The sequence below is a fragment of the Bos taurus genome, chromosome 15, assembly GCF_002263795.3.
Source record: "Bos taurus isolate L1 Dominette 01449 registration number 42190680 breed Hereford chromosome 15, ARS-UCD2.0, whole genome shotgun sequence".
NCBI classification, from domain to species: Eukaryota; Metazoa; Chordata; class Mammalia; order Artiodactyla; family Bovidae; genus Bos; species Bos taurus.
In genome coordinates this window covers 14,328,957-14,343,324 of record NC_037342.1, presented here as the reverse complement: position 1 = coordinate 14,343,324, position 14,368 = coordinate 14,328,957, and the positions used below count along the sequence as shown (strand labels likewise).

Genomic DNA, 14,368 nt, shown 5'->3' with positions numbered 1-14,368 from the left:
GCCTTATATAAATGGCTTCACTCCTACAGCCATATTAATTTTTCTTCAGTATTCCATGGGAAGAAAAGATTCTTTTCAAAGAAGTATTCTCCTGTAAGTAATGTCCTGAGCACATACATAGCATGTTTGTCCAAGAACATTAAAGAATGTACTCTACATTCTAACTGTGAACAGGCTTTTCTAGAAATGCAAATTTTGCTGTCAATACTTACACAATAGACTACAGTACATAAGCACTGTTCATGCTCTATTCATCATTCTGTTGAAAGTTTTATTAAAAATAAATAAAAGGCCTGCACTGTGTATAAAGCACTTGGGATACAAAAGACCTATTGTCAGAATATTTGTAGGATCTCCAAAACAGAAAAACGACTCCCCAAACAAATTAATTACAAATTATAGTAATTATTTTTTTAAATGGTACACCAGAAACCTGAGTTTTTTTTTGTTTTTTTTTTTTTACCTAACCAACCCATAGTTTAAAAGAGGTGGCACAGTGATCTTATCATCATGGCATCTGATTAACAAAGATGAGACTACATTCTGTATTCTTCAGAGAAACAAAGGGAATTTGAGCTCTGAGACAGCTGGTGCAAGTTGACATCTGGAAAATCTCTAGGTTCTAAGGTACATGCAACCTTGGTTATAGTTTAATTTTTATTATTTTAGTTTCAGATCTACCGACTACATTTTCCTAACTAAAAGATAGGACATATTATTTGGTAATGCAAGAGAAAGTACGAAAAACCAGGTTGCATAGAAAATAGTTTACATACATCTTTTTTTCTACAGAGTACAGTTTCTTCAAAGATCTTATCTGGAAATATAAATAAATAGGTGAAAGCCAAAGTATTCTAGCCAAAAGGAATGTGCCCATGGAGGATGGGGTAAGAACTGGAGAGCAGAAGGGACCATAAGTTCCAACACCCTCAACAACTGCTTTTTAAAGAGTTTCTCAGAACCCCTTCAAAAATCCTGATTCAAACTCTGATGAGAGTAGAAATTAAAACTCACATGGTTTCATACAAAGCCTAGAGAGGGAAAGCTACGTATAGATCAGTTTAGCTGAGAAAGATTATTGGAAAGCTGGTAAGATTATTAGAGCTCAAAGCACACTACACAGATACTGCATTTCCTTTTAGAAACAAACAGTTCCATCCAAATTGAAGTATCAGGGCAGAAACACTGCAAAGAGGAGAGTTGACCTATTCTGTAAATGCTTGCTCAACACTTTTACCGGAACAAGTACAGAAAATACATGGGGAATTCACACACTGATAAATGACCTTGCATGTAATTTTCTCATTCCATCATGCAAATATAATTCATTATTAAAACTCTGAAGTCACGCATCTATTCTTCAAGTTATCTAGACGGACATTTTTGCTTTTCCAAATCAGAGAAAAACAAATTATTACTATTAATTGGTCACAACCCCATCAACATGAGATACAAGTTTTCTGCAAAAACTTCAGTAATATAAGTGAAGTTGACATAGGTGTTTTGTTTTGTTCTGCAGTCACTGAAACATTTTGTAGGAAAATAAGATCATTCAATGTCTCTTTCTCTTCCTAGCTTGGAATAGTTAAATTAAAAATCTAGTGTACTGGCATCATTCAGTGATTTATCCTCCCTTAATTTTGAATATTATTCATTATTTACCAGATTAAGCTGGTTGCTTTTTCTTGCTTGTTTTTGCCTTTTCCCCTCTAGCTATATAATGAAGATGAGGAAAACATCTCTCGTAAAATATTTTTAAAGTAATAATACTTAACATTAGCATAGCCCTTTACAAATGTCAAAGAGCTCTCATACATAGTCTCTTTCATACTTATTGCCAACTCTGGAACTAGACTGTCTGGTACTAAATTATGATTCTACCACTCTGTTGTGACCTCGAGGAAGTTACTAAACTCTCTGCGCTTCAGTTTCCCCATCTATAGTGATAATTCTCATACTTCACAGGACTGTTATAAGAATTCAATGACTATACATAAAATACTTAAAACAGTGCCTATGACATAGTACACACTACATAAGCATTAGCTATTTTTTTTTAATTACTGTCATCAAGATAAATCATCATATTCAGGTCTCACAACAATTCTATAAAGACAGTAAGTATCGTTTTACCCTTTTTCCAGATAAAGGAATCAGGCTCAGAGAAATCAAGCCAAGTCACAGTTAAGAAGCAGAATCCAAACTAAAAATACTCAGTCCTAAGAAAGTACCAAGATTTTTCACTACATTAGGTTGTATATATTATATATTACATAGCACAAATTTTTAGCTTACATAGTTCAACATACTTCTAAAGACTATAATTACTACTCTTTTAAACATTTAAACACTCAAATAATTCTATGCAGCACACACTGGTAGCCATGCTAAGAATATACCTTTTATTCAAAATAAACCTTCATCTCTTGCTAAGCATTTTAAGAGTACCAAAAGTGAGTCAGACTTCCAAAGAAAATAATTGGACTGGCTGGACAAGGTAAACCTATCATTAATTTTCCAATATTTAGAGTTTATTTTTAAAAACAAAATGTATACCCCATGAAACTTGAACACATCCATACAATGATTTATGTAGGGCAGGGAAACAGCATGCATTTAGAGTCACAGTTCAAGTTCTAGTTCAATCTCTTCTAAGCAGGGACAATGGACAGTCATTCACTCCTTTGAGCCTCAAGTTACTCAGCTGTCCAATGAGAATCTCCTCACAAGAGATAATGTAGGTGAAACACTTTTCTAACTATAAACTACACCAAAATGTGTTAACATTACCATTAGTTACTTTGATTACATTGAGGAACAATACTGAACATTCATTCACTCACCATTTTTTTCCCCAAAGAAAACTGCTGACAGAAGTCTTGCAATATAGAAGTATCATTCTGAGCACTCTGTGTAATTGTATAAGGTGACAATGTGGACGGACTACCACAGGGAAAGAGAAATTTCTCTGGTAACCCACAAAGTATCTATTCTAGTACCGTGTACTTCAAGGAGACACAGTAAAATCTGAACAGAAGAAATAAGAGAACAGACCATGTCACAAGCATCTGCATACTTTTCTTTCTGATTTTAAACAGTAAATGTTTTTAATCTAATCATAAGAAAACTAAGTGCACATATTATCACCAGAGCAGTAACCATAATACATTACATTTGTGTGATACTTTTACAGTGTTCAAAGCATTTTATACTTATCATTATAGAAATACAATATTACTGTTTGCTCACATGTGTATTTTAATATTTATAAAAATTCCACTGTTAGGCGAGTCCCTTAACTTCAGTGTCTCAACACACACAAAAAATGAAGGATTTACACTGCATAGTAGATAAGACTCCTTTTTAGAACTACCATATGTACAATTTTAAGTCTGTGATTACAAAAAGAGTAAAAAAAGTATTTAATGGGAAGAAAATTTTAAATTACAAAAATACAACTTATTAGAAATGAGTATGTGACTTTAAATGTCCCTTTTTTAAAATCTTACAGTGAAAATATGTTCAAAAATTCCTGGAAAATTGAGTTAACAGCATTTTATAGTTAAACTTTGTAGTTAATTTGAGAATTAAAGAATATTTCAAAGAAAATTGAATAAATACATTTACTAATGTAAGGTTAAAATTCAGTAATTATCATTATACCATATACAATACAAAATACAACACTAAAATTAATTCACATATAGTTCAGAAAACACTTTAGAATATTTTCATACTCAGAGATATTGTGAACATATGAACTATATGATATATGTGAACTATAACAATGGAGTATCATACATACAAATGACTTCAATTATTTAAGGTCTCTGGCTTAGCATATAAACTATCAACTTCTGTACAAAGAAAATAAAACCACTCCTAACAGTATCTTATAGAATCCAAAGGGGGGAAAAAAAATTTTAACAGCAACCTGTTTATACTATTTATCAAGCACCTACTATTAGCTACCATCATTCAAAAATGAAATCAGATCCTTCCTTTTCAGAAGCATAAAATTTAAAGACCAAGTAGAGATAGTGCCATGGGTGCGGGGGGGAGAGGGGTTACTCTTTCTGGACTGGACTACCAGGGGCTTTTTCCCACCCAATGATTTCAAAATCAGAACCAGTCATCCATCTGACTGAAGACGAAGAAACAAACAGTTCATGTTCTTCAGTTTTTTTTTTAGTTGTTTTTTTCAGGTACAGTGATGAACTGCTTATGATTATACACACACACACACAGACACACAAACACACACACAAATGGTCTGACCTAACTAAAATCATGCCATGACTTGAAGTCTAGAAGCAGAAGTCAGAAGATCACTTCTGGCACTAAATATTTCTCTGTGACTTTGGAGAAAACACCACCAAACCATTCCTGGCCTTCAAACACTTATGGTGTCTTTGGGTTAAGTTACTAAACTTCTCTAGGTCTATTCCCTCAACTACAAACTTACACAGTTGTACTAGAATCCAAAAATATCTGGATTAGTGGTTCTCACTTTAAGGAGAGATTCCTGGGCCCACTCCCCAGGATTCAGAATGTCTGGTTCAGAACCTAGGAAACTAAATGCTCATCAAGCACAAGTGACTGAAATGTGCAGGCGGGCCTCAGGCACACTTGAGAAATTAACTAGCTCATCTTTAACGCCCTATCTGTACAAAAAGATGACATTACTCATTTCAGCACCAAGGTTGTATTCAGGAATTCTAGATCTAGCTCAACATGCAGGACATTATCTATGTTAAGCAAATATTTATACAGAGTAAGAAAGGAAGGAAGGGAGTGGGTGAAGACAGAAGGGAAGGAAGGGAGAGGCTAGCTAGCTTACTGGTCATATTTTTGCCTAAGAAATACAGAACAATAGTAAAATTAAAACTGCATAAAACATACATCAGTGGCTGGAAAGTGAAGACCTCAGTCTCCACACACATACAATTTTAAATACAACATCAGCCCTTGTCAAAGTGCAAAGTCTAGGAAGGAAAAAGCAAAAAATAGTACATGGAAGCCAAAAGAATTTTAATGGGAAATTACTGATGACTAAAAGTTGGTGACTATTTTCCCCAGGTAGAAGAGAACAGAATTTAAGGACCAGAACTTGGATTTGGGACTAAAGTTTGAAGTTATTGGTTACTCATACACATAAATTTCATTTGGGATAATATATGAACTGCAGAAATATTGTTGGCAATATTAACTTCCGTCCATTTTTTATTTCCATTTTCCCATTCACTTACATTATAATTTTTGAGATGTTTTATCTTCACTTCTGATGATCTTCAAATGTCAATGGCTCTTAACACATTAACTGTAAACAAACACAAAGGAACTTAAGGGAATTCAGATATTTAAGGAATCCTACAGTAAAATAGTCTAAAGTACTCTGTAAAGCCTAAAGGGGAGGGACGGGGAGAAAGAGGTTTTGGCATCATGTTTACTCTTTATTAATTTATCTGATATTCAAAATGTAAGCCTGTTCTTCTAACTGAAAGTGATACCATCCTCTTACTATTTAGGCAAAGAAAAAAAAATTATCCTATTTTCCGTTGGAAGAAAAAAACATTCAAAACTAGAGAAAATTCTCTCCAAAGATCAAAATTCTGAACTTAATATCCTGTGCACCTCATCATTCTGCTCAGCAGAAAGTGCAACTGGTCAAGGAAACTCACTTCCCCATCAAGACACCCACCTGACCTGCCTGGGACTGCCCTCTCACTGCTGAACCAAGTTCTGCCCTGGAGCTGGGGCACCAGATCGCCAGGCATGATGAGTTCATTTTGGTACTGAGCCCCTGAAGTTAAACAGAACTTGGGTCCAAATGTCAAACTGCTTTCCCTAATCTGCAGTTTTCTCATCTGTAAAACGTGAATACTAATACTGCTTCTTTCATACAATTAGGAGAATTAAAGGGGAAAATGCATATAAGGAATTTTAGCACTATGCCAAGCACACAGTAAGCACTCAATAAACATTAAGTGCTTTTATTTACATTATTGTGACTATTGATACTACTACTATCGTTTACTAGGACAACTTTCACTTGAAAAGCAAAGTTTATCTCAGGTGTTCATATTTTTAGGTACTGCTTTTGGTTGTAACAGAAGAATATTATCCAGTACCAGTAACAGAGGACATTTATATTGTGTAAAGTTTTATTCTTGACCTTTGCCAGGTGTCCTGGCTCAATTCAAGAAAATTAAGGCTCATGATACTAGCCCATCATGAGTCAAAGTTATTACACCTTTGGCTAACACACAACTTCCTAACAAAGTCTTACTTGAGCAACTACCCACTTGCTAGTTTCAGTATTGCCAATGCTGTTAGAAAGAAGATGGATATGTCTGTTACTCATGCCTATCAAATCCCTTGAGCACAATGAGTCACAGGAGTCTCCCAGAAGAGACTCCTCTACCCTCCTCTATTAATCCCCAATGATTAAACTTCTTATGTTTGACATGACATGCTTAAAATATCAATATTTAAGTTTGGTAACAAAAATGCATAGAACTTTTAGATTGAAGATACAAAAATAAACACAAGATATTGGCAAAAGCATTCATAAATTAACATGGCCCTGAACCGCCTGCTTTCCTTTCCTTATGAAGACCAAATCTTCTCAACTGAAATGAGAGAAAATACCTGAATATAACCTGATGCAGCATTCTGGGAGGATATAAAACACATGGATACATGGCCTCGAAATGAATGCCAAAGTGCAAAGGAATAAGCAGTGTAGGCCACTCCCTCAGACCACCACCGCTTTACCCAACAATTCCTTGAGCTTCTCAAATGAAACAGCACAGCTGGTCACTCTTCATTTGATTTCTATTTGCTTTTCACTTAGTGCCACGGGAATAAATAAATGCATCCTTTTCACTGTATGGTCCTAGATTAAGATTATAAAAATCTAGCCTAAGATAATACACACACAAAAAAGTAAAAAGCTTAAAAAATCAAAAGTTTAGAGGGCTCCAAGATACAGTTCTCATTTTTGGTTTGCTACAATATATTATCTCTCTTTCCAGGCATTTTCCATTGTGATCACTGCAGGCAAATCTAAGAATGTCTCTGGCATAATTAAGTGTTGTACGCTTCAACTGAAAAATATTTTCCTTGCTTTAAGAAGATTTATCTGTATATATGGGAGAAGCTACTGCCTGTCTTCAATACCTATTCTCTCCTAGTCCTTAGACACACATTTCCAACTTTCAGTTTAGAATAAGGCCTCCCAGAAGAGACTGCATAATCTAGCCTCCACTGTGGTAGGTATGGCATGGGACCATGATCTGTCAAACTGGATGTAAACTTAGAAGGTGGTATGTGACTTCAAAAAATGTATCCTTTAAATAGAGGCAACATGCCTTTCTTCTTCCTGTCCTCCTTTTGGACTCAGGAAGATCAGTGGTTAAAGAACTGCAACAGTAATTCTGGCTCTCATGGTAACATTGGAATGTAAGATACAGTAAGTTAGAAAGAGTCTATGTCCTGGATACTTTATATCCATTGTATCAGATCTGTATTAACTATTCCTGGGTTTTATGTGGGGCAAAATAACACAAAATTATCTTTGTTTTATGACAAGTTTTACTTTGGATTTTCTGTTATACTCTGCTAAACCTAAACTTAAAAAAAAAAAAAAAAAATGAAGAAGAAAGAAGAGTTTTCCAAGTAAGTGTATTTAGGTTTTTTGAAGTGTATAGGTTGAAACATTTTAAAATTTTTATTATATAGCATCTGCCCTTATTTAACCTAGACTAAGAATTACTTAAACAGCCCAAGAGTTAATCTCATCCAGTGAAGTCTTTTAAAGAAGGAAAATTCATCAGCAATTACTGCCACAGTACTAAGGTACTTGGCCAGGAGAAGAATTAGAAAACTTGCTCATAAGTGATCTACAGTGATGACAACACTGGTACATATATAGAAACACATTAAGAGGGATACCACAGTTAGTTCTGTGTAATAAAGCTACAGGAAAGGGAATTGAGGTTACTGAGGTTACTATTTTCATTAAAAGGGCATCTTCCCTGTCCCTTTAATTATAACCGCTTTGTATCAATCTTTTCATTTTATATAGTTCCATTTTTAACCTGACTTCCCATGTAAAGCAAGCTTATCACTCCCTATGCACGACTCTCACCTCTCAATAGCTTTAATCCTATCCATTGATTTAACTAAATCATAGAGTAGGCCAAGACATTGCAAGTGCTTTACCAACTCAAAACTAACTTCCTTTAGAAAGAAAATACTCTATACTAATCTGGAGAATTTCCTGAATCACACGCAACCTTTGTCCCTGGTGAGTTTGAATACAATAGCATTAACTGGAAGCTTTCCAAAATAAACTCACTGCTTTCTGAACATCTGTATTTGGGTTATTTCCTTCCCTTGGACATAATCCTTTATTGGTTCAGGTGATAGCCTTCTGGAATTCTTTTTAATAGTTTTAAAAATTGTATGTTACCACTAATGTATCTCACCAAGGACCTATTTTCATAAGCCCCAAAACATACATTCTTGTTTTGGTGTTCTTTTTTGTGGCTAAGAAAGAAAAGCTCTCAGGAAATTTCCTAAAAGCCAAATATAATAAATCCACAAGAGATGGACTTTTACCTTTCATTATGTCAGTGAATATTTTTACAAAAGTGCTCTCAAGTAATGCGCTTGGAGTTACTAAGCAACCATCAGTAAAAGACTCAATAACAGTGGTTCCCAAACTTCAGCATGCATCAGGATCACCTGGCTGTCCTGATAAAATACAAACGCTGGTCTCCACCCCCAAAGCTTTGGATCAGCTACATCTGAGGCAGGGCCAGGAAACCTGTATTTGAACAAATTCCTAAGGGATGCTGATGTTACTGTCTTAGAACTACTGAGCTATATTAATAGAAGACTGATGATGACAGAGTAAGCAGGTAAAAATCCTACACAGGACCCAGTTTCAACTTTAGTATTAACCCGAACACTGTGATCAATAAGTAAGCTCTTTACATGTTCTTCCAGAAAAATATACATAAGTACTGATTAGTTCACAATAATATTGGATCTTATCTAATAGAACCTTAAGGTTCTTTTAGGGTCCTGTTATAATGAAACTCAAAATAAGTAATTTTTAGGCTGTCAAATGTTCAATGTCTGATGCAAGGTGTTAATAATAAGGCCAAGGTTGGAGATACAATGTATTAACTTCACTTTATTCTGTAGCTATAGTCCACTAACCCAGCCAGCTGCCTCAGAAGTCATGCCAAGAGTCAAAAGGAGAACTGGTAAGAATGTGTCATTGGATACAAATCCATCAGCACTACTGAAAAAAACAACCTGAAAGGATACTTCCTACTGGCCTCACTTCTAAGTGACCTTGGGGCTGAAACCAGGAATGAGATCCTCCAGTGAAATGTAGTTTAGAAATCTTAAAAACTCCTACCTCTTCGGGCTATGTGTGTGTGTGTATACAAGCATGCTAAGTTGCTTGACTTGTATCCAACTTTTGGCAACCCTAAGGGCTGTAGCTGGCCAGGCAGCTCTGTCCATGGGATTCTCCAGGCAAGAACACTGGCGTGGGTTGCTATGCCCTCCTCCAGGGGATCTTCCTGACCCAGACATTGAACCTGTGTCTCCTGCGGCTCCTGCATTGCCAGCAGAATATTTACCGCTGAGCCACCAAGAAAGCCCCTTCAGGCTGTAAGTATCATCAAAATTCATAGAAACAGAAATTCACGATCTGCTGTTTTCAAATGATGATAATTTTAAGGAAGACATGCAATTCAAAAATGTAATTAGCTGGAGCTACTTTTTTGATTATATTATGTGCACCTCCTCTTTGATTGTTTCAATCTAAGTTAAATGTAAATATAAGATGTTCATAAATGCTAATGAATTTATACGCTAGAAATCAACTGATAACCAAAAATAATCTGAGACAAACAAATGGTGCCCAGAGAAATTAGAAAATGAGGATATATTAGATGAAAGAAATACAGATTAAATAACTGACAAACTAAATTCGAGAGAAAGAGACCAAAGTAATCAAGACAGATGGAAAATCCAGTAGGCTAAGGAAACAATGTTGTTGAAGACAGAGGAGTGGGCACAGAAAAGATAATGCGGACAATACAAACGCCCAGGGTGTCAAGAGGCTTCACACAAGGGCATCCGTCAGCTTGAACCTGAACTTGTGACTTTACAGGCCACATTTCACTTTGGAAAACCTTTTAATTCTTTGAGTAGAAACAACAAGTAAGACAAGTGTTGAACATTCAGTCAACGTTTCTTTATTCAATCATCTACTGGGTGCCTCTCTGGCACTAGATTTATTAGCATGAATTGTGCACAGTAAAAAATAATCAAAGAAACCCACTTAAGCAGTACATACTCTAACAGTGTACAAACTGAAAGATGGAAAAAAACAGACTAAGAAGCCAGATGATTATCAATACAGTGTTAAATTCTGCTGTATAACTTCTACGGTTCTGAAGCTCACGTCTACCCTAGCTACCGTATCCAGCCCACAGGATTGTTTTATCAATAGTTTGACCACAAAAATCAGAGCAAGGCCATCTGGAATACAGTCAGAAAATCAGTGTGCTGAAATGAATTTTTTCACAACTCTCTCTCTCGGTGGGGCAGGACATGTGTGATGAATGGACAACAGCAGGATATACAAGAGCTGCTGAACAGTTCACTCAAGTAAGCAATACCAAGCAGGACTCACCAAAGAAAATTAGCTTAAGCATGCAACATGACATAATGGCTAATCAGCTGTAGTTGATAGAAACTACTATCTGAATATCATATTAAGAATGAAATTGCTCTTCTGTGAACAAAGATACGGCTTATCATGGCCTACAAGGCAAAGCTAGAAGCAATAGCAATTCTGAGCTGACTACAAATTTATAGATATACATAGACTGTGGATATATAGATATTAAAACTCAACATATGTTTAGTGTGAACCACAGATCCCACAAGAGCCAATCACTCAACCTAAATGGAGTGTGTCATTTTCCAAAAAACAATGGGCAACCACATGGGTTATGGTACTATTTTACAGATTTATATTTTTCCTACTTCCCAGAAGAGTATAAAACATTTTACAAACTAACACATTTAAACATAATATTTAAACTGGCTCCATCTAATAGTAGGAGTATTTGAAGGAATTAAAGATGAATATATTTCCAACTTCAGTTATAAATCTGACTGAAGACTTTTTGCCAAATTGAAGATGCAGCTACATAATTTCCATTTTGAAACAAATAGAAAACATAAGCAAAATTTTCCTTGAAACTAAACTCAGCAGAAATTTGGTAATCTCGTGTGCAAATCACAATCTGTAATACACTGAGTAGAATTATTAACTATTATTTTGCAGGAGATATCAAAGTAATTTCACAAGGCAATTTTCCTAACTGAAAATAAGAAAAAGAGAATTTTCTAATTGTATACAATGAAAGTAGAACTACAATTTAAGAATGAGATTTCTGCAAGACTGAGATAATATAGTTCAAACACCAATATTTCACTTAATCATAGGATAATAAAAGTAATAAACTTAATCTGGGTAGGTACCTAACATTGCTGTTGTCACCATAGTTGTCCACCCTCCCTCTGTATTAGAATCACCTGTGATTGACTGTTACCCTAAATTAAATTTAAAATTAAGCTTTCTAACAAGTGTCTACAATCCAGCTATCCTATAATGTTGATTAAAGAGAGTGCCACAAATAGGTGTAATGATTCACAAAATAAGATATGAAAGAATTTAGCAGGATGAATTCTATAGACAATCAATAAACGTTATTTTTCTACTTTCCCAGAGAACAGGAATGAAAACTGGCATTTTCCTGTGAAAGTAGAGCCAGACTTATAATTTTGTCTGGAGAGGATGAAGCCAACGAACTCCAGTCAAAATTCAAGGAATTCTTAACTTTCCCATATTCAAATGTAACCTAATGTTTCATTAATAAGTTAAAATATATACATATAAACTTTGAAGTTGTTGGGCTGCTTCTTTTAGTAAATAAATGTGCTTAACTGGCAAAACTAACCTAGTTATGTGATATAAACATTTAGAGTAATTTCAAAAATTCAAAACAAAGGTTATTATCATTAAGATACAGAACTGACAGATTTTTAAAGCTTAAAGGGACCTTACAGATGCTCTAGATCAACTCTCCCTTCCCCCTGCCTTATTTCAAAAGATGAGAAAATTGCAGACTGAAGAGGTTAAATGAGACAGGCCAAATGACAAACTGAGCCTAGGACTACAGAGCCTGAGCCTCCTGACATCCAGTACTTTCTTTCTAACAAGACTATGCTGCCTCCTGTGGTTCCAAATCCTCCCTTGGATGAGATTATTTCAGTTGTCTCATTTGTTTTCTTTACAATCTATCTATCCTGAGCCATAGTTGCCATTTGTAACTTTCCCATAAAATTGTAATTTTCCAATCTGTTTTGTGAATGATTTTACAGCTGAGTGTAAATCCCCCAGGCTTCTAAATTTCATTGCAGGCAGATTCTTTACCTTCCGAGCCACGAGGGAAGACCTAAATTTCAGAGCAATAAACCTAAAGAGCACCTGAAACAAACTCACACTACTGGTACATAATCAAATGCACAATCACTCTCCAGCATAATTCAATCTACAAATTCAAAAAAAAAAAAAAATTTATTAAGCACCTCTGACAGGCAGGGTCTCTGTTAAACGATGGTGATATGAAAACCAATACGATATGATCCTTGTCCTCAAGTAGCTTATAGTCTAGTAGAGAAGACAATTAAACCAACACTGTGCTTGTTAAAAACACTGTAAAAAGGGTGAGCAGGTTGCTATGAACACATTTAGGAAGAGAATCTAATAAAGAAAGGTGGGATCAGGTAATGACTGACTTTCCAATAAGGTCCTGAACAGCAACAGGAAAAAGAACGGCAGTATCACCCATATTTAGCAGAGTCGAAAACGAATTAAAAGAGAGCAACTCCAATTTATTCACGGGAAAAAAAAGAAACATGTGCTAGTTTACAGCGGTTTAGTATCTAATAACTAATAACAACTAGACTTTTTCAAAGGAAAAGAACCTGATTTCAGTGTAGCAGTATAACAATACAGGTCTTCCATTATTTCTTAATAAAATTTAAATTACTATTTTGAAATAAAAGGAAAAAAACTGCCTTTGAAACACGTCAAGTTAACATTCACGACAGCTCTGTGGAAAGCTGCATAGTAAAATCCTCCTCAAAATTCCAGGGGGGGAAACCCCAGCTGATACAAGATGGAAACCTGGAGAACCGGTAGGTAGCCCAGGAAGGATGAAAACTACCACTCATTACTCAGGAATAATAACGTTCAGCTGGAAGATTCACGGTGTGGGTACTCTTACTTACATTTTAAAGCAAAGTTGAGGGGAGGGAGGAAGATCAGAATGCAAGGAAACCGTAAAAGAAGTGTGAAGTGACGGGAAAGAGCGGAAAGGGTGGGCAAGAACCCAGAAACCGAAGACTGAAAGACGGATGGAAAAAAGACTGGAGAAGGGTCTCAGAAAAGAGTCAAGAGAGAAAGGCAGGGAGGAGATGGGGGGGAGGGGATAGAGTCGGGGAAGGGCTGTCCAAAAAATGAATTAAGAGGGAAATGAGAGATTAGAGGATGCAGTGGACTGAGGCGTTCTCGACCGCAGATAAAAACACCAGAATACAAAAGGTAAGGCCGATGAAGAACCGCAGAGTTTGAACCTCCTCTTTCCCAGCCTCTAACCCGCAGAGAGGAAGGAAGAAGAGGTTCCCAGCCTGAAAGAAGGAATTCCGGCGCAGCTTCCCAGTCCCGGAGCCCGCGAGGTGGGCACCGTCCAGCGGGTCCCGGGCCCCTCTTCATCCCCCTCGGACGCTCGGCGGGCCCCAGTTACCTGGACAGGGAGTCCACGCTGGGCGGCCGTGCTACTGCTGGCTGGGAGCCAAGGCTCTCGCAACTCGAGCTCTTCTCCATGGCGCGGCGCGGGGGCAGCCGGAGGAAAAGCCTGCGGCGACCTCCGCAGCTGCCCGGCGGGAGGAGCGGAAGGTGGGGTGCGACAGGCTGGGCCCGCGCTCAGGCCCGCGCCGGCCCGGCAGGGAGACCGGAAGCGGCCATGTTCCCCCAGCCTGCACCGCGCGCGGGCGCTGCCGGGAGCCGCAGGAGCCCGCGGCGCCGCCGGGGCGCCCGCCCTGGCGCGCCTCGCAGGCCGTCACCCCGCGCGGCCGCCGGGGGCCGGGGAGCGTGTAACGGCGCCTGAGGGCCGAGGCCCTCTGAGGCCAGCGGGAGGCTGCAGAAGGAGGGGCCGTTTTAAAAATAATAAAGGAAGCAGCGAGTACTACGGACGAGGGTCTG

General features: G+C 37.2%; 1 protein-coding gene across 5 annotated transcripts in view; it reads right to left on the bottom strand.

The window, feature by feature from the left end:
* Window positions 1-14,144, bottom strand: part of MTMR2 (myotubularin related protein 2) — a 118,420-nt gene extending 104,276 nt beyond the window's left edge. For 2 of the 5 annotated variants that reach the window (XM_024975404.2, XM_024975406.2), the window contains exons 1-2: window positions 13,911-14,000; window positions 5,250-5,320 (exon numbers count right to left, since the gene is read on the bottom strand). Coding sequence is in view for 3 of the 5 variants with exons in the window: in XM_024975400.2 (XP_024831168.1) it covers window positions 13,911-13,990 (80 nt within the window). In the remaining 2 variants the exon portion in view is untranslated. Of the gene's footprint in view, window positions 1-2,843; window positions 3,028-5,249; window positions 5,321-13,910 lie in introns of all 5 variants that reach the window. The other 3 variants (XM_024975401.2, XM_024975400.2, NM_001102194.1) reach the window with 3 other exon arrangements.
* Between the last annotated feature and the right edge of the window lie 224 nt (window positions 14,145-14,368).